Here is a 23,437-nt window from a genome sequence, read left to right as displayed (position 1 = left end):
TTTCCCATTCATATTCCCCTACAATACTAACTGCTAATTCTATCTACACTAAATCCCCTATGTTCCCCTTTTCCCCTACTACTATAACAGCATGATGTATAAAACCCCAAGCAATGTATAAATATCCCCCCTTTAGCATTATAGCTAAATAGTTTGTCTAAGGGAGACATTAGTCCACCAGGGACTATGGTCAACCCTGCTTTGGGAATTACTCTAACCCCTGGTTAGACTAATAGCCCACCCTTAACCCTCATCTATACCCTTTGTTTCGAAAAAAATCATAAACTACCCATGCAAACCCTTTCCCCCACTCAAACCTAAGCCTAACCCTTTCCCCCCCCAACATGCACGACAGGTCGGGGCGCCCGCCAGCCGTCCATCTCCCGCCCCCCTTCATCCAACGATGGGCGGGCATTTTCAAATCTCGACATGCCTCCCTTTAACGTCTGGGGAGATGGCGGTATTGGTACCCGTACTTGGGACGCGTGGCAGCCGGCGGGGTTGTTCGGAGCCCCCCTCCCCGATACCACCTTCGCCCAAAAGCGGTGCGGGGAGACCGCTTACCACTCTCCCCAATACCGCCACCTCCGCTGTCACGTCGGCCCCCACGTCATCGTGACGTCATGCCACTCCGCCCGCCCTCGCGCCTCATGGCCCTCCAGGTCACCATGCCACCGCACTCTGCCCGCCACCGTGTCCTGCCACGCTGGCCTCCAGCTCAGCGCCCACGTCACCCTCCGTACCCCGGGCCCGCCATGACGTCATGCTGACGTCATCGGCGGAAAAGCGCCAATGTCCCTTTTTGTCCAAATTTGTCGTTAAAACGCGCGTTTTCGGCCGTTTTATGTCATTTTCAAGCGAAAAAGACAGAGCCGTTGTAAGCCTGTTCACTGCGAAATTGCCTCCGAACCGCCAAATTCAAAGTTGCAGCCGCCACAACTTATCAATTCAGCTACATTGTGCACCCGCTGTTCAACCCGAAGGTTTTCCGCACTGTTCATCCAGGTATTCACCGCAATTCTCTTGTTTTTGCCCCTGTGCATGTCGTTTCTCTGCAAATTCTCCATTAAGCCACTGGTAATTCCCAAATTAAAGAAGGTCTCTTAGTCAAAACTGGACTAAACAACCTGCATTGCCCTCTGCTCCAAAAATTTGATATTAAAACGATAATTCACGGTCTAAAAGTTACAAATTCATCCTCGAGCTGCCCGGCATTGTTCCCTTTTGCCGAGTGCATGCCCAAAGCTGCATCTCACCAATTTGAATCCTGCACACTCTCTGCAATTCATCCTCATCAAATCACAATCCCTGTGAATTTACCCAAGCAAAGCAGAGACAGTCCTGCATAGCCTGCCTATTCCATTTGAAGAAAATTTCTAGCACTATCTACACTGAGTCTGTCATTTGAGCTTTGAGGAACCTTGCAAGCTATTACACTTACCTTGTTTAATTCAGAAACTGCATAATGGCTGCCCCTGCACCCACAGCTCTCAGTGTTGCCCCCATGAACCCACCAAATAAAGAGCTGGAGTCCCTGCCTCTTGCTGACAGGGATTATCTCATCCAAGATTTTGTGGGTGATAGAGACCATTTGCAGACCTTTAGGGAATTGAGGGATGACTATTTGAATGGTAAGGATACATATGGGATATGGGAATCCAACCTCCCTTACTACTTCCTCCCATCTATCAATATTTTTCCAGAGATTATCCGCCTTTGTGCTGAGAATTATGATGCCAGTCACAGAGTTGTCAAGTCTCCATCTGGGAGCATCCTCTTTCACATCAATGCTGAGTCCATCAACCAGATGCTCAACTTCAAACAAGCTCAGCTGTTGTTTCCTTTCTCTATGAACTATCTGCTAGATACAGGTGCCAAGATGACCACTGATGACAGGCAAAAGATCACCCAGACATTTATGAGGCCTGACTGCCAGCCCACAAGGCTACCTCCCTACTTATATGTCCACTTTACTGATATAGGCAAACTTCTGTTGGACATGATTTCATATGTGTTGGGCTATAAAACCAGTGAATTTGTTGATGAGACAGTGTTGGTATTACTAGCTGCTTATAGCCCAGGCCAACCTCCTGCCTACAAATATAATTTTGCTAAGTTCATAGCCAACAAGATACATGAGCAGCTTTTTAAAGTGGACAGGGAGGGCATCTTCAAATATTCATCTTATATCTACCACCTGTTCATGTATTACCAGTCCGAGGCTTTTTCATGCCACATTAAAAAGCTGGATTCTAAAGGAGAAAGAAGATCTGTTATCTTCTGGACATCTGTCTACCACCAAGTGAAAAATTCACCATATACATATTGTGAATTCATTGATCAATTTGTTTACCCAGTCTCTTGTTTGTTGATGAGGTCCCCTCCTCCCAGAATGTCATTTGAAATACAGAAAGTCCTGCAGCTCTCCAAGAATTATAAAATAGGTGATTGGTACCTATACCAGGATCATACAGTCATCAGAATCTATGGCTGTGAGCTCTATCCATACAGGCTCCCAGAATATGTGCCCATGAGACTGTTTGCCTTGGAGTATTATAGGCAGCTCATTCATTCTGATCTCACTCACTTTCACAGCTCCAAAAAGAAAGCCCATCTCAAGTTCAAGCATCACCTAGGCCCCTTCATTATGAATAAGAAAGAGGGTTGGCAAGATGCTGATCAAATCCTCAAAGATAAGTACATGCTCTCAAAAAGCTTCCGGTGGGTCCCCTATGACCCTGAAGGCTTCATCACTGCTAGGAGGGTTAAGTACAGGCTGTTAGGCTATGAGCATTGCAAATATCCACACATTGAACAGTATGCCAATCAGCAAGAATGGCTGCAGGACACTTTAATTGAGAAATTAACTGAAGAAGAGATAATGCAAAAGAATGTCAAGGATTTGGAAAAAACTCTTGACTTGGATTCTGTGCAGCAGGTGATCTTCAAGCCACGACATCCAGTAGGAGAAGGGACCTCGGCCACAACAACTGCACCAGCCACCCAGGAACCTTCTACAGCAGCATCAGGTACAGACAAGGGTAAAGGAATAATGGGTGCTGAAGAAGAAACAGTGAAAGAACAGCCTGCCTCCTCAATTGGGCAGCAACAAGAGCAGACCCCTCCTCCACAAACAGAGCCACCAGCAGCACCAATTTTGCAGACTCCAGCACATGAGGAGAGGGGTATGAAAAGAGACAGAGAAGAGTCCACTCCTGCTAGTGGATCCTCCCAGCAACCCGAGGCCAAGAGGCAAAGGGTTGATTCCCCAGAGATAGAAGAAATCAGTGAAGAGGTCCTTGACAGTTCAAGAAAAGATGAGGAAGGCAGCCAGCAAACAGGTACAAGCTCCTTTCAGCAGGAGCAGGGGTTACAGCTTGGCTTGGAGGTGTCATCCTCCACTCAGCAGAGCAAGAAGCCTAAAAGCACTAAGGCTTCTTTCAAGCAAATAAAGGCACAAAATGACTTGCTGAGAGTTGAAGTGTATAAACAGTTTCTGAAAGCAACACCAGCCAAGCAAGAAAGGCTGATGTCTGTATATGACCTTCAAGAGGAGAAAATGATCCTCAGTCACTTTAAACCCAAGGTTCCACAGCCTAAATCAGCTGCAGATTTTGTAAGGACAAGGGTGGAAGTCATGGCAAAAGACATTCACCCCATGGACCAAATAGAACTCCACAAGCAAAATGGAGAAATGGTCTATGCTACCTTGGTGGACAGGGCATCCATGGCCCATGAATTAAAAGAATCACTGAAAAATACCAACATTCAGTTGGATTTTGAGAGGATGTCCTCCATGGCCAAAGACAACAGAATTAAATCACTTGAGGACATCATTATAGACTTGGGACATGATCCCAAGGACCCAAAGGGCGTGAGGGCCCTCATGAAGAAAAAAGAAGATGACCTGAATGCATTGAAGAAAAGGTTAAAGCTGTTGCCCACCGAGCACCCTCAAACAGCAGAATTACAGAAGGAAAAGGAGGCCGATGAGCAGCTGGATCTTATAATGCAGCTCAATCAGAAGGTCCTTGATTTGGAGAAGGAACTTGAAGGGCACTACAAGATAAGCAGGGAGAATCCACATCCCAAGCTCCTCCAACTACTTCAACCACTGCAACAACTACAGAGGCAGCAGTGGCCCCTGTAACAACAACAGCAACAACAGAAGCAGCAACAACAACAGCTCCAGACTCCAGTACAAGCATGGAAGAGTTGACTAAGGCTATTAAAGAAATGGAGCTCCAGGCCACTGAGATAAAGCAAGCCAAGGAAACGTTGGCAGAGCTAGATGCCAAATATGATAAATCAAAGATGACTGTGGCAGAGCAAGGCAGAGAAATAAAGGCCCTGAAAGAGAAAATAAAGACCTTGGAAAAAGAGCTCAAGCTAGAGACTGCTATGGCAGAAATAAAAAGAATTTTGTGGGCCCGAATTGACCAATCCATCACTAAGCAATGGAAGTCAATTAAGACTGTGCATGAGCAAATGGATTTAATTGGCCAAGCACAGATAGAGATTCAGAAGGCCAGAACAGTGCTGGGAAACAGGCTTGAGCAGGCCAATAGAATGATAGATTTTTTGAACAGACAAACAAAGGAGGAACTGGCAGCCATCAACATTATTAACAGAACAGAGGTTGTCCTTACAGCTAAAAAGGTACTGACTCTCAGGAACTATGTACAAACTGTGGAGAGGAAATGCTATGAAATACAGGCTGAGGTGGATGAGTACAAACTCAAAATGGGAGCACTTCAAGCAAAGGGACTGCCCAGCCTACTAAACAGTACAGGAAGACTGCTCCCCCGTGAGCAATATGCAAACAGGATGTCAACCTTTGTTGAGAATCAACTTACTGCATCTGGCAGTACTTCTGAGGAAGCAGGGCCTCCAACAGGGCAGGGCCTCCTGCACAAACTTGAAAATATGTTTTTTATTGAAAATGAAATCCACCACCTTTTTGAGGTTCCTCCAAATTTTTATAGATATACAGAGGCAGATGAAACTTTGGTGAAGATTCGAAGACACCAAATGCCCAAGGAGGATTGGTGGCAGGCAATGCTTCAAATTTTGCCACAATAGCCTCAGTTGCTCGGTCCCAGTCAGCTACAGCTCAGCGAAAGGCAAAAAGCATAATAAAGACAGCATTTAAGGCAGCCGAAAGGTGACTCAGCAAAAGACAGCGGCAGCAAGCAAAAGAGATAAATACGCAATTTTTGGACAACATATCCTCAGCCGACTCCAACAGCCACAAAGTCAACATCTTCTGACCATTTTGGACAGCTAAGGCACTGAAGAGTTACTACAGCATTTACTCCCTCAGCTACAACGCTCCAGGAGTTGGCATGACATTAATGAAGCATTTACTCTTCAGCTAGATATTTTCTTATGTAAATTATGTATATATACCTCCCCTGGCAACGTATAAGGGGTTGGTGATTTTCATTCTGAGGCAAATGTATTGTATATTTTCAGACTATCTAATGCAAAAGGCTGGAAAAGCTCAGTGATTTCCTGAATGTTTGATGTCTTGCTGATGCTATGCGTGCTGTTGCAGAATTCCTGTGCTGTCTGATGGAACAATAAGTTTTTCTCAATCTATGTTTTGTCTTCTCATGTTTATTAAATCATACACATGTCTCACTAATCTAGCAGTAGAGAAAAGGAATAGTACAGGATATGTTTGGTTACACCTTGTGCTCAATCTTTATTGCTGTAAATGTTTTCTTCAGAATTGATCATGAACCTGAATTCTTAATTGCTCAGGTTTTCATTAATTCCATAAATACGAATGTTATGTAGAAATTCTTCACTGCTTCTAAATAATATTCTCACTGTTTCCCCATACCAGTCTGTTGAAAGATTCTTAATTGCCTTTCATACCCTGGTTACCTCACACTTAATCACAGTTTCAAAGTATTGTTTCTCAGACACTTATCTGGCTCTGCAGCATCACTATAGTATCAACAAAGCATATCAAACAAATAAAGTACAACTGACTCCATGCCCAATGGCCTAGAACACCCTGGTAAGCACATATATATCTTGGCTGAAGTCATCATCCAGCAAATTCCAAAAAACAAAACCTTGAGCATCATAACTAGCCTAAAATATTATACAAACAAAGTTAAATCATAAAGAGAGAGCCCTCTCTGGTCATAGGTAGGCTAGAACCTGTGACCTAAAGATTGGTTAGTGGTTACCTCGGCCGTATTCCCTTAGGAGTCAAAGGGAACAACCTGAGTGTTAACATGATCGGCAAAAATGATAGTACAAAAAGCAAAAAATGTCATATGAGTCTACAACTGGCGATCATCCTATCACTGGTGATGATCACGATAAGAAACCACTGTACGGGCCACCCTAAAAAGGAACCTCCTGAAAGGTCCTGGGACCCCAATCACATAGCGTTGTAGCCTAAGAGGAATGTCATCTATGCTGGTCTCCGGAATGTCTGCTGTCAAACGCTCTAGATGACTCTCCAATTCGGCCAAGGTCTTTATAGATTCGTCCTGTGGGGCTGGTGCTGATGTAGCTGCTTTTTCCTTTCATAGGGCCGGAGAGTGGCTGGTCATCATGGACCTACATCTGCATTTGAAAATTTTACTATCAATTTTGGGACGATTTAAAAACAAAAAAAATTAAATTAGAAAATGTTGAAAATGATTTTACCTGAGTCATCCCATTGCTCTCCTGGTGGAAGAGCCATGTCTGGGTCACCACGATAATCTACCCCAGCATAAGGAAAATCCTGAATAGCAAATACTTGGTTCTCCAACCAATGAAAATACTCAGGAGTAAATCGAACGACTTTTGTTCCCTCCTCAGGATGACGGGCCATAACTGCAACCCAACGCATCAGTTTGGGCTCTCGGGGAAGTCCAGCTCCAATGGTAAGATGCTGTGGGACCAACATTGGGACCCTCTCTAGACCAAAGCTCACAACTAAAGCACCATATCCAAAGGTCTTCAGTTGTCCGTTCTTTGCTCTAGTCAGTTGGCCTTTTATATTAGCCAACATAGCCTCACACTAGTTGAAGATGGTGCCTCGAAAGCAGTCTACTGCCATCCGCATTTGGGATCCAGTGGCCACATGTAGTGCTGCGCTTCCGCAGAGCCTGGTAACAGTAAACGCAATCACTTTGAGTTCAGGACGGGATATGGTTTTGATATCAATCCCTTTGTCTCTAGTTTGGTCGTTGCAAAACTCTAGCCGGAGGCTATCGACAGACTGGCCACTTGGCCTAGTCCCAAATAGAGTCAAATGTTCACCTCTCTTAGGCAAACCAGTCAAAAAGTAAATTTCTTCCGGCTTCGAAGGTTGATGATTAATCGCGGTGAGATCCACATCCTCGTGCTCCCATTCCCGCCAATCAAGCATGATGTATACTCTACATTCAATAAAAAGGCAGATTAGAATATTTAAAATCAAAATTTTTGGGTGGAATTTGAAAAATTTAGGTTTAAAAACCTTTGCTGCGGGGACCGCACCCTCTGTGTTAGAGACAGTGTGTGGGTCCGCACTTTGCCTTCACGGCAGGTGCGGACCCCTGACTTTTTTCCTTTTACGAAAAAGTCGGGGTCCGCAGGTTTCCTATGTTATGCCTGCGAACCCCCGCGCGCGGGTTTTTAACCTAGAAATTTCCTAAAAAACAAAATAAAACCCTAAAAACAATTTTCAAATGGATGAAATGAAAGAGTAAGATGATGTGGATTACCTGGAGGAGACGGCGTTCGATTCCAACGGACGGATTTTCCACGGGAAGTTTCTGACCAAAAGCTCTTTTTTCTCACTCTGAAGTCAAACGGTAAAAATGAATTTACAAAAGCCCTTTTTATAAGCTTTTTTGAATAAATGAGTTTTTAATTTGTTTATTTTTCACTTTAAAGAGGTAACTTTTGAAGCATTTTTATCTATTTTAAACAGGTATGAGTAATGTTTGAGTTTTTGTGCAGGATAACGGATTTTTCAGGCAAAATTGGTCATTTTTGACAAAAAACATTAGAGTCACCTTTAAGCTCTTTTCTGACTCCTAAAATATGAAAAGATTGTCGAGTTTTTCTTTTTAAGCTCGTTAAAACGAAACTAAAAAAAAGGTCCACTTACAACCCTTTTCTGACCGTAAAAACATGAAAAGATTGTCGGATTTTTGTCGTTTCAAATTCGATATTGGTTATAAAACGACGTGTCATTGATCGCTTTTTTACTTTTTCGAATCAGAGACACTAATTATGAAAAGTAGTCCTTGGTCGTAATGATCAAGCGGTTCTCTCAAGTATTATTTTATACTTTTTCGGGCTTGGGAGACACAAATTTACGAAAAATGATAACCATGGAGTTTTCTTAAGTTTTTTCAGACTCTCTAAAATTGAAAAACGTCGAGTTTCTCCTATACTGGACTCGTTAAAATTTAACAGTAAAGGACCTATTCAATTACAAACAGGAACGGACCACTCCTTCTTAGGGTTCGAATTTAAACTAAGTTGGACTCATCCGAAGGATGAGCTTATAATCAAGCAAATGTTATCCTCCTCAAGCTTGTTAAAAATAAAGAGGTACTTGCCAGAAATGGTGGGGGAAAAGAGAGAAAAATGAACCTGTTTGTCATACTTTGTGTCCCAGAAAAACATTTAACCACTCTTGAACATGAAACTTTTTGTTTACCTGGGTTGGGAAATCCTTTGCCTAACAGTTAATCAAACCATATTGAAAGTCTTCAGCCGGTTTCTGGGTATTAACTTTGGGTCAATTGTCACCAAACCATTTGCTGTGTCGCTATGTGTTCAAGAGGTCAATGCAAATAAACCATTCATCTGCAAAATATCTGTCATCCATCTTGACCATCCCTAAGTCAGTCCTTGCAACTATATTTCTTCAAACTTGATCTATGATTTCGTGTTGTGGGCTTGCCTACGACGGATTGATTTTTATCGAATTCAGCTCATTATCTAGAAAGATGATCTAGAAATCGTCAGTACCTTGGGATCTGCATGCCTCAATGGCAGGTTTCTCGCCTTCGACGATAGGTTGCATCATTGACCTTCGATCAAAGGATTCTGTGATATGTTCGACATCAACACATCTATTCACATCTCATGGATTGTACTGAGTACTTTGAGAGCCGTTGACATTACTGGTGGTTTCTCTCACACTTGTTAACAGTTTACATCATTGACTGGTAATCAAGTGGTTTCTACCATGTTCGACTTCGACACATTCATTCACATGGATAGAATCGTACTATTTCGGGAAGTAGAAATCAAGACCCTGGATCTAGTTTCCACCATCCAGGCTGCGAGGAATTTTGTATTCATTATACAATGGACTATTCATAAACAGATGGCTGCGTCCATACTGTGTCTACATGTGTCTATACTTGTGATGTATTACAATATCATTCCTATATCAGAGTAGTAGTTAGTTTTCTAGTCAGTTTTGATCTAAGTATGGGAATGCCTACCTCAGCGATGATATGATCTCATATATATATTTTGTATTGAATGTTTTTATAGGTTCCAACCGGGCTCTCCACAAGATGATCCTCGAAATGATAAAGTACTTCACTCTTCTTAGATGATAAATGAAATCCTCATCTACTACAGACTTCGCACTTTAGGGGGCAATCTGTTACACAAAATATTGTCACCATGACTATTTGCAGTCAGTATGGGTCTATCATCATTCATACTGTCCTCCTTAGCAAGTCTCAAACCTCAGCTCTTCATGTCAAGCTTTAAAAATGAGAGAAAGTCTTTGAAAATCAATAAAGCTCTAGTTCCACACTTTCTCTTACTGTTACCTGCAGTCCTGCACCCCTTGTTCATGTTACCTGCGGACCTGCCTGCTCTGTCTCTAAAGGAGTGGGTGCGGACCCCTGTGAAAGTCAAAAATGCGCAAGTTTATTCTTAAAAACTCACTTGTGGTTAATTCTAGATGATTCTAGAAGGAATCTTGACGTGGATGGTTCGCTCCTAGGTGGTTCATGCATCCCAAAACTAAAGGAGCTAATCCCTTGATGAGAGGAGCTTATCTCTTTGAAGGAGGGCTTTATCCCTTTGAAGGTGGACCTAGTAACTTCCCTCCATTGCACTATAAATTAAGGCATTGGGCTGGTTGCTAGGGAGGTTAGAAGCTGAACATTTTTTAGGGTAAATGCTGTTGGAATTGAGACTTCCTAGTTAAGCTTGAGAGGAGAGATTACATACCTTTTGGCTTCATTAGGAAGAGAGTGAAACTTGTCAAAGTAGAGGAGATTCTTGCTGGACCCTGGGAGGAGCTTGTACAGCATCAAGGCACCAAGGTTGTAAAGTTCTTCTTTGATTAAAGTTAATACAATCAGATTCATTTTTCTCAACAAATTGTCTTATATGGTTTGTTTCATGAATTCCTTGATCATCATGATAAATATGCTTTGTTATATTGGCTTTTCAAGTGCTATTTAATGTGTGTGCTTGTTTGTGTTTGCAGATTCTTTACAAGGGAGCTCATTTGGACCAACGAAGCATGGCTTCCACAAACTTGCACTAGACCTGAGGCAGGCCTAAAACACTTGTTTGCCTTTATTTATAAATTGCATATTTAGAGAAAGATAGAATTTGTTTGGTTTGCTTGTCGCTAGATATCATTAGATACTGGGGAGGTCGATCTTGTCCACAAGAACGACTTATCCGGCCGACACTCCCCATTGCCAAAAAATGGGTTTTATATGCATTCTATCATAGAAGAAAGTGAGTTGAAGAAACAATTGCAATAGCTACTAGAACAGGGTGTCATTCGACTGAGTACATCACCATGTGAGTCACCCATCGTCATTGTGCCAAATAAGGATGGTACTTTGTGGATGTGTATAGGTTACAAGGTGTTGAACAAGATCCCAATCAAGAATAGGTACCCCCTGCCTAAGATAGATGATTTATTAGATAAATTACAACAAGAAAATTGTTTCACCATGTTGGACATAAAGTTTGGATATCACTAGGTTCTAGTCAGAGAAGAAGATACCTAGAAGATCGCCTTCAAAAATAAGGACGATTTGTATGAGTGGTTAGTCGTGCCATTTGGCCTATACAATGCATCAACTACGTTTATGATATTGTATTGCACCCTTTTATAGATTGATTTGATAAATGTCTATTGGGATGAAATATTGGTATACAGTGCTACCTGGGAGGAGCACATCTCATGTTTGACACGGGTGTTGGAAACATTAAATAAGCACTAGCTACTAGAAAATGCCAAGAAGTGTTAGTTTGCACAATAGTCTTCGGTGTATTTGGTGTATGCGAAAGGTGGAGGGGATTTGAAGATATATCTTACCAAGATGGAGGCCATAATGAAATGTCTGGTGCCTACTAATGTTTTTGAGGTTAGGAGTTTTATTGGGGTGGAACAAATCCTGAGGAAATTTGTAGCCTCCTTTTCAATGGTAGGAGCACCACTCCATGCCATAAAAACAGGTGGCAAGAGTTTCCAGTGGAGAATGGGTTAGCAGAGTTCCCTTGAGGAGCTAAAGAAGAAAACCAGTCAAGCACCAGTTTTGGGATTACCAAACTTTTAGTATCCCTTTGAAATGGAGACAAATTTGTGTGGAAGGCATGTATTCTACCATTCTGAAGTATTTCATGGGGAAGTTCTTAACTACCCTATGTACGACAAGGAGCTCTATTCCCTTATGCAAGCTATGAAGAAGTGGAAGCAATATCTAATGGGAAAGAAGATAGTAATCCACACATATCACTAGCTTCTATAGTATCTGTAGGCCCAAAGTAAGATACAATAGACTAGGCATTACAAGTGAATGGGGTTTCTATTGCAATTTCATTTAGTGATTAAGTACAAGAAGGGAAACGCAAACAACTTGGACAACATGCTTTCAAGGTCACCCACATAAAATATCACATCTTTGGCAACTCTTATGTAAATGTATCCATTCACCTATGATGCATATAGAGAGGCATATTCAAAGGATGAGGACTTCAAGGAGTTGTTTCAATAGTTGCAAAGTCAGATTCATGTGCACGACGGAGATAACACTATTTACTACCATCTTCAAGATGGGTCACTCTATAGGCTAGATAAGCTATGTGTTCCTAAAGGTGATAAATTTCATGGCACTTTGGTGTAGGGAAGACCATGGACAACTTGTAGAGATATGTGTATTAGCCCAAGATGCAACAATATGTATCTAGGTTCATAAGAGGATGAACGTTTTGTTGTATCAACAAGCGTAGTAATAAGAAACATGTTCTATATAATTTCTAACCTATACCCACTCGTCCTTGAGAGAACATTTCCATGGACTTTTTATGAGGTTTACTAATAATTAGGAAGGGACATGACTACCTGTTTGTGGTAGTTGACAAGTTCGGCAAGATGTGTGTTCTAATACCCTAAAAAATACCATTAGTGGGAAAGAAGTAGCAAACTTTTTCTTTAGATAGTTCTAGGTGCACTTTGGGATACCAAGGAGCATCATTTTAGATAAGGACACGATATTTCTCAATACATTCTAGACTACATTTTGGGAGAAGATAGACACGAAGTTGAAGAGATCTACAAAATTCCATCCACAAACAGATGAGCAGAAAAAGGTAGTCAAAAGGACTTTGGTGCAACTTCTAAGGGGATACAACTAGAAGCATTAGAAGTCCTAGGATGAAAATATTGTATATATACAACATTCTTACAATAGCGAAGTTTACACTTCTACTAGAAATACCCCATTTGAAATGTGTTTTAGTTCTTTGTCCCCTTCACCTTTCAACATTGCATATGGGAAACAAGGAGGAATGATGGAAGATATTACAAGAGACACCTTGAGGGATGAAAAGTTTGTAGAAAAGATCAGAAAGATCCATATACAGGTTCAAGAGACACCACAAAAGTCATAGTAGAAATACAAGGCTAGGCATGATCAACACAAAATAGAGATCGTTCAAGGTGGGAGACAAAGTATGACTATAGTTGAACAAGGAGAGGCTATAGGGTATTGGTAAGAATATCAAGGCTCTGCGGTATGATCACTTCGTGATACTAGAAAAGGTGGGTGATAACACTTACTAAATTAGTTTACCACCATACATGTGCATTTACTCAGTTTTGAATGTAAAGAATCTAAAACTTTATGAGCATTCCATGCTAGATTAGGAGAGGAACAGGTCCTACCTTCCGTGGAAGATTTGGTAGTAGATGCTTAGAAAGGGTTGACATAAGATACAATTATATAGAAAAGATCTAGAACTACAAGATAGGGGTAGCAGGACCTTTGGTAGATTGGGTTGAAAGGACAACTTCCAAAAAAGCTAAATGGTACACCCGAGAGAAGACAAATGAAAATTTTCCTCACCTCATTTAGTAGAAGATTTTGGGGACCAAAACCCTCTCAAAATAGGGAGGTTTGATATGGATTGGATCATTATATTGTTTGTCATCGATCTCAAAGCTTTCAGAGTGGAACAAGTGGAGTCAACTCATGAGATCATTTTTACCAGATAGACCCAGTTCGGAAAAATGGTGTATGAAAACTTATATGATCGTTTTTAGGCATCAAAAAACATTTTTTAGGGGTCAAACTTTGTTTCTTTAGTTGCACACCTTTTTCTCCTATTCTAAACATAGAGACCTTTCCAATGGAATAAGAATCACGACAATCAGAGTTTGTATACGAAAGTTATACCACTTAGAAGTTGACCTTCCTATTTTCACCACCATAATTCAAGAGGATCCCACGTCAATATGGTTATTCATGAAAAAAGGGGCTATCCATGTGATTATGATGAAGAAAAATCTAGAAGAGTCTATGTTGTAACTCTAATAAAGAGTTGAGGTAGTCAAACCTAACCACTAGTAGGTTATTGGGTTGTATTATAACCTGACCACTAGGAGGAAAAAGGGTCCATTCTTTTGAGTGCATGTATTCCATAGTTGAGAAAAAATTAATCGAGAGGGATAGGAGATAGAGCACACATAGAGTTTTTGTCCATTATAGTAGCCCACAAGCCACAGAGCATACTTCTTTGTACTCTTAGCCATTTTCCAGTCAACGAAAGAGAGCAGAACAACCTCATCTTCCAGCTGGGTTTTCCTCCCAAAAGAGTTTCCCAAGTCATATCTTATGTCAAATTTGTTTGTGATCTTTTATTTCTTTGTTTTCTATTTTTTGCATAATTTTAATTCGCATGCATATACTATTAACAGTAATCTATAGATCTAGAAATCTGAAAGGAAATAAAATTGTAATAGTATAGAATTTCATATTTTAAATATAATTTTATCAAATTTGTTGTCACTAACTATCCAGTGGAATATCCACGGCAGTTTACGGCTCATATCATATCTAATAATTCATGAAATCCATTTTTTTTCCCATAAGGAAAAAGTCGTAATTTCTATTAATATGGAGAAATTACATTTTGCAGATGCTGTTGCATTCATATTGTGGTTCAGAGACCTTCCTGAAGAAGCCCCATTTGTCATGACTCCACACAGGGAGTCCTAGTAGCTGAGACTGTATATGCCCAAACTTAGAAGAAACAAGATGAATAACATATTACATTCCGGCTCTACGCAGAGAGCCCAGCTAAAGCTGATTCAGCTACATAGATGATTATACATAACAAAAATCAAAAACTACAAGAAATGAAAACTGATTATATGTGGGTCGAAGACCCATTCCTAAAGAAAATCATGAAAAGGTTTGTGATGGTGCTGATGGGATGATCCATCAATCACCTCTTGGACCAGCCAGTCATCCCGTTGATTTTGCGCTGCTTCTTTGGATAGCTCGTCCACCTCAATGTTATGTTCGCTGTAAATGTGGCTGCACTTGAAGGATTCAAATGATGTGATCAGTCTTTTTGTCTCTTGGAGAATATGTCTCAGAGAGAAAGCATAGCAATGTGTTGTATCGTTCAGCCAGTTGCAAACAATTTGTGAATCCCCAAATAATTGAAGGTGGCTGCACTGTTTCTGTATTGCAAAGTGAATGATATGTTTTGTTGTGCTTAATTCAGCAAAATTATTGGTGCCTCTGCCAAGATTAATCTGAATTTTATAATAATGATCATCGCTGAGATATAGCAACGCTCCTCCACCGCATCCTGTTTCTTGGGCAGAGCCGTCGAAAAAAGCCCAAGGCTTCGATTTGTCCAGATTTATATGCCTGTTGGTGCGGGTGGGATTTTTTGGAACTGCCTCAGGGAGTATTTCGAAGTCTGCAATAGTGTGGCTCAGAATTACAGGCCAATGAGGCGCCTTATTTTGAAATATGACCTGGTTCCGAGCAATCCATATTGCCCAGCAAACAAGCAAAGGCATGTTAATGGATTTTCCTGTATGTTCACGGCACCAATCGCTCCACGCCTCCATAATATTCGGACCCTGCCAGACTTTGAGGGATGGATAATGAGAAGAAATGTTTTGCCAAAAATCTTTAGTAACATGACAATTTAAGAACAGGTGTGTTGTGCTTTCCGCTTCTAAACAGCAAAGATGGCATCTGAATGGACCATGAAATGATCGCTTCATGAGATTGGTTCCTGTAGGGATTTTGTCGAAGAGTATATTCCACATTAAGAGCCGAGTGCAAGGGGCTGCGCCAAGCTTCCAGAGATCTTTCCAGATGGGGAGGATAGTCGGGGGCTTGAATGATTCCATGAGTTTTAAATATCCCAATCTGGGAGAGTAAATGTCGTGGTTTGCGATTGCCCAGATAATGTCATCGGGGCCTTCAGTGAGTCTAATGTGCGCCTGCGTGAGAGCGTCAGTAAAGGCCCTCCATTCATGTTGCCACTGTTCAGGAATCTCTAAGGTGCGGGGGGTTGCCCAAGCCTGTTGCAGAAAGGTGGAATTCGCGCTATCTCCAATGTGCTTCATATGCATGATGCCTTTGTTATGAAGGTGCATTAACAGTCCATCAGATAACCTGTGTAAATTGCCGCACCCCACCCACGGATCCACCCCAATCCTTACACTGTTTCCTTCTTTGATGCGCCAGGTAATACCTTCCCGCAATAGAGGTAGAGATTGGAGGACAGCTTTCCAAATGTTTGATATATTGCGTCCAGGGTCATGTTGTTGACAGAACCAATCCGTGAGGTGCATTGGCTTGATGTATTTAACTTGGGCGACACGAGACCATAGGCTGTCTGTGGTTAAGAGATTCCAACCGAGTTTGGCTGCCAAAGCCTTGGCAAAGAGATCGAGATTCTTAATGCCCCAACCGCCCCAGCGTTTGGGTCTAGCAATGGTGACCCATTTCAACCAGGCAAATTGCTTCCCTGTGTGATGACCTTTCCATAAAAATCTAGCACAAATTTTTTGTAATCTGTTCAGGATGCCGCGAGGTATCCAAGCCAAGGTCATCCAGTATACTGGAGTGGCTTCAATGACAGCTTTTATGAGAATCAATCTACCAGCTCTTGAGAGATATCTGTGATACCAAACCTGCAATCTTTTCTCCACCTTTGCTATTAACCAAGTCCAATCTGCAATCCGGTAGCCAAGAGGTTTTAGTCTGTACCCCAGATATTTGATGCCGTCAGCTAGTGATAATGAGATGAAGGGGAATCGATGGAATGCATATGTAGATTCATGTTGAGAGCAGCCAACAGCCGTGATTGTAGATTTGCTTTCGTTTATCTGCATGCCTGTGGCCTGTTGGAAGAGTGCAAATATATTCTGGAGAGAAGTGGTGTCACCTATGCATCCATTAAGAAAAATGAGAATATCATCAACAAATAAGAGGTGAGTTAGATAAAAATTATCAGAGATATTGATGCCATTGATCTGGTTCCTATCCCGGGAAAATGTGATGAGCCTACTCAAGCCTTCCATAATGAGAAGGAATAGAAGTGGAGATAATGGGCATCCTTGCCTGAGCCCTCTTTCTGAGGTAAAGAAAGATGTGGCTTCACCATTGAGAAGAACGTTGTAGGATACGTCGGTAATGCAGCTCATTATCCATTTAATGTAGCTATAGGGAAAGCCAAGGTGTGTCAGAAGCAGCCTGATGTAGAGCCAGTTGGCTCTATCGAAAGCTTTGGAAAGGTCTACCTTTAATATCAGGCCCTTTTGTTTTTTGATATGAAGAGTATGTAGGAGCTCTTGAGCGGTGGCAATGGCCTCATGCATCTGCCTGTGATTAAGGAAAGCGAATTGTTCAGGGGATATGTGATGAGATAATATAGGCTTCAGACGATTGGCGATGATCTTGGCAATAATTTTATAAAGGCAATTGCAGAGGGAAATGGGGCGGAAGTCATTGAATGAGGTCGGATGATTGGCTTTCGGGATAAGGGCAATGAAAGTGGATTTAATAGCGGATGATATTCTGCCATTTCTTCTGCAATGCTCAATAATATTGAGAAGATCATTGCCCAGTAGATCAAGGAAAGCAATGTAAAATTCAATGGTCCAACCATCAGGGCCAGGGCTTCTATCTTTCTTGAACCATTTAATGGTGGCTTCGAGTTCTTCCATGGTCACTTCCTTTGTGAGATCCTCTGATTCTTCTTGTAGAACAAATCTGGGAAGTTTTTCTGCCACTCTCATAATCTCCAGGATATTGGCCTCTCTGGGAGCTCTATAGATGCCTTTGAAATGATCGATAGCTAATCTGGCTAGATTCCTCTGAGATGAAATTAGTTGATTCTGTTCATCCCTTAATTCCCATATAGTGTTGATAGCTTTGCGGCCGTTGGCAAATTTATGGTAGAAATTTGTGTTGTCGTCCCCCTTGGTGAGCCATATAGCCCTGCTTCGAAGCCTCCAGCTTTCTTCTCTATCCTTCAGAATCTGTGATCATTTGGCTACGAGGGAGTTGTACTGTTCTTTGCTTACCAAGTTAGGGAAGATACCATCAGTAGAGTCCTCGTATGATGCAATGATCCTCTCAGCCTCCTTCAGAGTATGGTCATCGCGGATGCGCTTCTGGTGAGCCCAATGCTTGGAGATTCGCTTGAGTTCGGATAGTTTCCTAACAAAACCGGCAGTATGGTCTTCATGTTCCCTAATGGGATTGTTCTGCCAATAATCAGTAACCAACTGAATGTAGGAGGGGTCCTTTAACCATGAGGAATTAAATTTGAAGGGGCTCTTGATCTTGTTATAGGTGTCGACCGTCTCCAAGAAAATAGGGCGGTGATCCGAGATGCCCCCGGAACCGACCCATTGCCTTATGCGCGGAAGTCTATTATATAGAGATTCCTTAAGCAAAAACCTATCTAATCTTCTGGCCAAGCTCTGATTTCCGCTTCAATTGTTAGTCCAAGTGTGCTGTAATCTGGCAGTGGGTATGTCTACCCAATGATGCTCCTCCAACAGATTGGATATAGTATCCGAGAAAGTGTCAACCTGGGCAGAGTGCCCCCACGATTCGCAAAAGCCCAAGGTGAAATTTAAGTCGCCACCGAGAATAATATTGTCCTCCTTTAATAAGTCAGATTCAAGAAGCGCACTCCAAAAAGTAGCCCTGTTAGAACATGGGCCATAAACGTTGATGACTCGTAAGTCCATTTCCATGGAGAGAACATAAACGTCCAGGCCGATGAAACCTCTGCCGCCCCAAATGTTTCGGATCTTGACTGCTCTGTTGTGGATCCCAATAGCTAATCCACCCGATCTCCCTGATGCGTCTATTGCATGAAATGTCCAGTTAGGCATCCAGGAGTTGAGAGACTGGACTAGGGTGTCAGCAGGACAGAGGGTCTCTTGTAGAAAAATGATGTCAGGTTGAGATAAGGTAAGCAATCTCCTGAGAGCTAGTTTTTTGGGGGAACTAGCAAAACCCCTGCAATTGAATGAGAGTACTTTCATGTAGGATGGGGGGCTGGGCCATTCTTCGCTCTAAGGGCCCGGAGGATGGTTTGCTGTCGCCCAATGGCTACTTCAGCGTCAGCAGTGTGTCTGGCTTTTGTAATGCGAGATGGATGACCCCAAGAATGCTTATGGGGGACAGGAGCAGATACGGTATCAAGACCAATAGCATCGAAACCTCTATCTTTAGATCTGGATCTGAGGGAATAACGAGGGGATGCAGGGGGGGATGGGGCAAAGAAGGCGGAGATGGAGGAGGTGATCAAGGAGGGTAAACTCGGGGATATGGCGGGAGATGGGGTCGGAATGGAACAAATAAGAGAGGGAGGGGGAGGGGGAGCAGAGAAGCCGAGGGGAGCCCCCGAGAGATAATCAAGTGAGCAGCATGGCGGGCATGTGCTCTGATGAGACGTAGAGCCAACAACAGAAAATGATTCTGGATGTATATAAGGGGAAGAGACATTCGAGACCGATGATCCCTCGCCCAGCGGAACAGAGTCTTCGTGCGCGGGGTCTGGCGCTATGCGAATAGAGTGTTCGACTGAGCTGCCCGGAGGATCGAGTGTAGCATCTGCGTCCAAATTATGCTTTGACTGAGGCTTCTCCGACAGTGGCCGAGTAGGAAAGTGCGGGGGGTGTTCAGTAGCCTCATCCTGATGAGTCTTCTTTCCCTTGTGAAGAAGTGGACAATCCCGGTATAGATGTCCAACTTCGTGACATCTGCGGCATCTATACGGGATCCCTTCATAATCAATAATCTGCTTGCGTGCCGAGTCCCGCCAGTGTATAGTAATATATTCTTGTAGACCACCCCTGGTGTCCAGGTTGATGAGAAGGCGAGCATAAGTCATCACACCAGATTGGAGAAAGGATCTATCATAATCCAAGAAGGTACCCATTGCATTCCCAATTCTTCTGAAGATGTCTTCAGACCAATACTGTAATGGGAGGCCTGGGAGCCGAACCCATATAGGCCCAATGCCAATCTGCTCAGATTCGGGGTCAAACATGGGAGTCCAGCGCTTAAGGAGAACTGGAGCATGTTCAAAATGCCATTGAGAGGACAAGACCCAATTAGTATGGTCGGCATGAACGAACCTTAAAGCAAACCATCCTCTTACTAAAGTCTGTACAATGGGGGCGTCCTTCAGATGATGTCCCCAAACTTCAGAAGCCCAGGCCTTCAAACGAGTAGCCGAGTATTTCCGTCCCCTGATGCGGCCCACCAGGACTCTGTCTGCATGTTCCATGATTTCGCCCCACTGGATGTCCTCCTCAAGTCTGAGGAAGATATCTTCTGCTTTGGTCTTGAAACATCTGTATTTCTTCTTAGGGTCAGGAGCCGGAGATGAGCTCCGAGCTCGATTCGATATCGGGGAGGCACCAGAAACGGGAGGAGGGATAGGGTTAGGTGATGAGGGAACATCGCAGCCACCGGGGAAGTTCAACGGATCGGAGAGTGGAGGATTATGTGTGAAACTGCCTAGGGGAGGATCGGAAAACAGAGAGTCGGCGACAGGGTTAATGGAGGGCGGAGCAGAAGTAGATATCCACGAATCAGAAGCAGAAAGGGGGGCAGAATGGGGGATAGGGGGAGCATAGTCCACCGCAGATCCGAGGGTCGCCGGAGAAGGAGGCAGCGAGGAAAGAGCTGGCCAGGAAAAGGGTATGTCCGGAAGAGTCGCAGGACATAGTCGCGACGGATCCCCGATGGAAATAGAAGCCAGATTATTGGAATGACCCGAGTTATACATACCATGAGAAGCGGAAATAGGGGTGCGCCAGATAGAAACCCCTTCCAATGGGTCTTCAGAGTAGTCGACAGCTTCATGGTCCTCCATAATGTCAGCAGGTTCCCCGGAATAGCAGAAGTTCAGAAAGCAGTTACCTAATAACCAGGCCGCGAAGTAACCACCGAGACAGCTAGTACCGGTTGTGACAGCAAAAAAACCCTAGTCTGGACACCAGGAGCCTATTGCAAAAAAACGGAGACGGCCAACAAAAAAGAGAGGAGGTAGGGACGCCCGGAGGATGCAGATACCAATGGAGTCTCGCAGACTCGGAAAACTGCAGGAGAACCGTAAACCCTAGCTAACCAAAACCATCGCGCTCGAAACCCTCCCACTCCATCGCTCTTCCAATTCATGAAATCCATTATCCATGAGTTTCATACTCTTTTTTTTCATAGTGGGAAAACCTATCACAACTCAATTTCCAAACCAATAGTAGGGATAACCATTACTAGCCACTATTTGTGAATGTAGATTGACTCATCACCGTTATTAAGGAAAACCTCGCCACCTGGAATTACATGTTGGTGGTTTGTATGGGGTAGACTTTCACTCCTACCGGATACCTCTAGGTCTTGAATCATTAACATGTTTCCTTATATCTAAAAAAGACAAACTCTTAACCAAGCAAAAGCAATTTCATACTTGTGAATTAGAATATTGTTCTATTTATTTTTAATAATATTTAAAAAGCAACACATTTTTTAAATAAATAAATAAACAAATATTTATTTTTAATAATATTTAAAAAGCAACAAATTTTTTAAATAAATAAACAAATATTAAAAAATGAAAAATGAACCAACCTCTTAAAATGAAATCCATTTAATGTAAAACTAAATAAAAATTTGATTTTAGTACAAATTTACTTCAAAGTGAGATCCATAATTAGCTAAATTGAATGAGTGATGGTCCCATCTATACACACAATTCAAAAAAAACATGGAAGGCCATAAAAATAAATAAATAAATACTATAAATCCTCTCTTTCTTAAACTTCAAAAAAACCTCGTATCTCCTCAACTCCTTTTCACTATCTCCTTGTATATCGTATAATGTTCACCTCTCCCATCTTTGTATCAGCTTTGAGAAAGTTTCCGTAGTTTTCTACATTCTTAGTATGTTTGTGACTTTTCATTCCATTACGTCATAGTTACTATATATATAGCATATACGTGAGTGTCTAAAAAAATCATTTATTATAGTATTTATCCCATTTAAAATTAACCTGATACGTTAAACAATACGAAGAGGTGAGAGGGATTCATGCATTGGTAGGTGAGTTATGGGTTTAGTGGATTAAGATTGAATGAAGACATTTTGAATAGTTAACGACTAGTCGTTATAATTATTTCTATTTATTGATAGTAAATTTTAATTAATATAAGTTAATTTGTTAATCATAATTAAATATGGTTAATATAGTAAATTAGTGTTATATGTTTTTTACATAGTTAATATAGTTGATGGTGGTCAATATGGTTAGGATAGATAATGGAGTTACAACTTTGTGAGTGACTAAGGTAACTTGGTTAGGGAGTCAGTTTAATGTGAGATTAGGGGTTAGTGGGATGATGTGGTTAATATGATCAACTATGTTCAAGAAAATATGTATGGTCAATATTGTCAACTAAGTTAATTATGGTTAACAAAAATTAAGCATAATAATGAAAATCAACAATCGCCAATTATTCAAGTATTAACAGTAAATAGTATATAATAATTTAATTAATGATGATGATGATAGTAATAAATGAGATCTTGGTTTAAGGGTTAAGAATTGATAGTGTAAGTGACATGTTTTTCTTCTCATAAGATGATTCTCCTAGATGAGGAAATCATTGTATGCTTTTCCCATTGTGTTCAAAGATCATTTACACAAGTAGTTCATTTCATGTGGTTAGGGATAGGTGAAAATCATGGATGTCTTTCATAAAATAGGTCACTCCCATCCTTTTTTAATTATTGAAAGGATTATAATTAATCAATTAAGTTATGTGTTAGTGGGTTGTTAGGGTTATTGACTTAAGAGGTTAATGGGTTATTTATGTTTGAGGCTAATGGGTTAGTGTGATTAATATGGTTAACCATAATCAACCATGGTCAATATGACTGACCATGGTCAAGTTGGTCAATATAGTCAAGATGGTAAACCATGGTCATGTAAGTTTTAAATCTTTACAATAAGCAATGCACTCATTTATTCTTTATAAAACAAGAATGTAAACAATAACATTCACACATGGTACTCATAGATTTACGTTGGAAATATTAACTAGGAAAACCAACGAATGTTTAGAGCCACACCCTTAACTCTCATTGTATCTATTCCACCATTTTAAATATAATATATAGGATAACAAGGCATCCAAAACCCTAATCTACTGAACTAGAGTAAATTAAAACCTTAATTCCTTAATCATAATTAGAGAACCATGGGATAGAAAACCACATGCAAAAAATTGCCATTTTTTTCTTGGGAGGGGGCTCCACCAATACCCCTTATAACCCCCTAATTCACCCAATACATAAATACAATGTATGAGGCTAATTATGCAAATATTATAACACATAGCCAACGATCTCCCAATTTTTGTTTACATTACATGCAAGGGTACTAAGTATTACATGATCAACAATACAAGGCAGTAGTGCATATTATTTCTCTACACCAAGAAAACTTCTCAATTCTAACAAGCTTTGTCAATATATTTGCAACATTCTTCAAAGTGTCCATGTTCACCATTAGCACCTTCTTGTCTTCAACCACGTTTGTCACAAATTGATACTAAATATTAATATCATTTTTCTTAGAATGATAAGCTAGGTTCTC

General features: G+C 41.5%; 1 protein-coding gene across 1 annotated transcript; it reads right to left on the bottom strand.

Annotated features, from left to right (window-relative positions):
* Nucleotides 1-887: 887 nt before the first annotated feature.
* On the bottom strand, nt 888-18,661 carry LOC149238586 (uncharacterized). The gene is made up of 5 exons (XM_089369617.1): nt 18,302-18,661; nt 17,840-18,022; nt 14,732-17,794; nt 1,190-1,278; nt 888-1,074 (listed from the first exon to the last, which is right to left on the bottom strand). Exons 1-5 carry the CDS (start codon nt 18,659-18,661, stop codon nt 888-890), a joined length of 3,882 nt encoding a protein of 1,293 aa, XP_089225743.1.
* Nucleotides 18,662-23,437: the final 4,776 nt, after the last annotated feature.

Source organism: Pinus tabuliformis, chromosome 8, assembly GCF_031772625.1.
Source record: "Pinus tabuliformis cultivar Carrire ecotype Pingquan chromosome 8, CPIR1, whole genome shotgun sequence".
NCBI classification, from domain to species: Eukaryota; Viridiplantae; Streptophyta; class Pinopsida; order Pinales; family Pinaceae; genus Pinus; species Pinus tabuliformis.
This window is presented reverse-complemented; position numbering and strand designations above follow the sequence as displayed.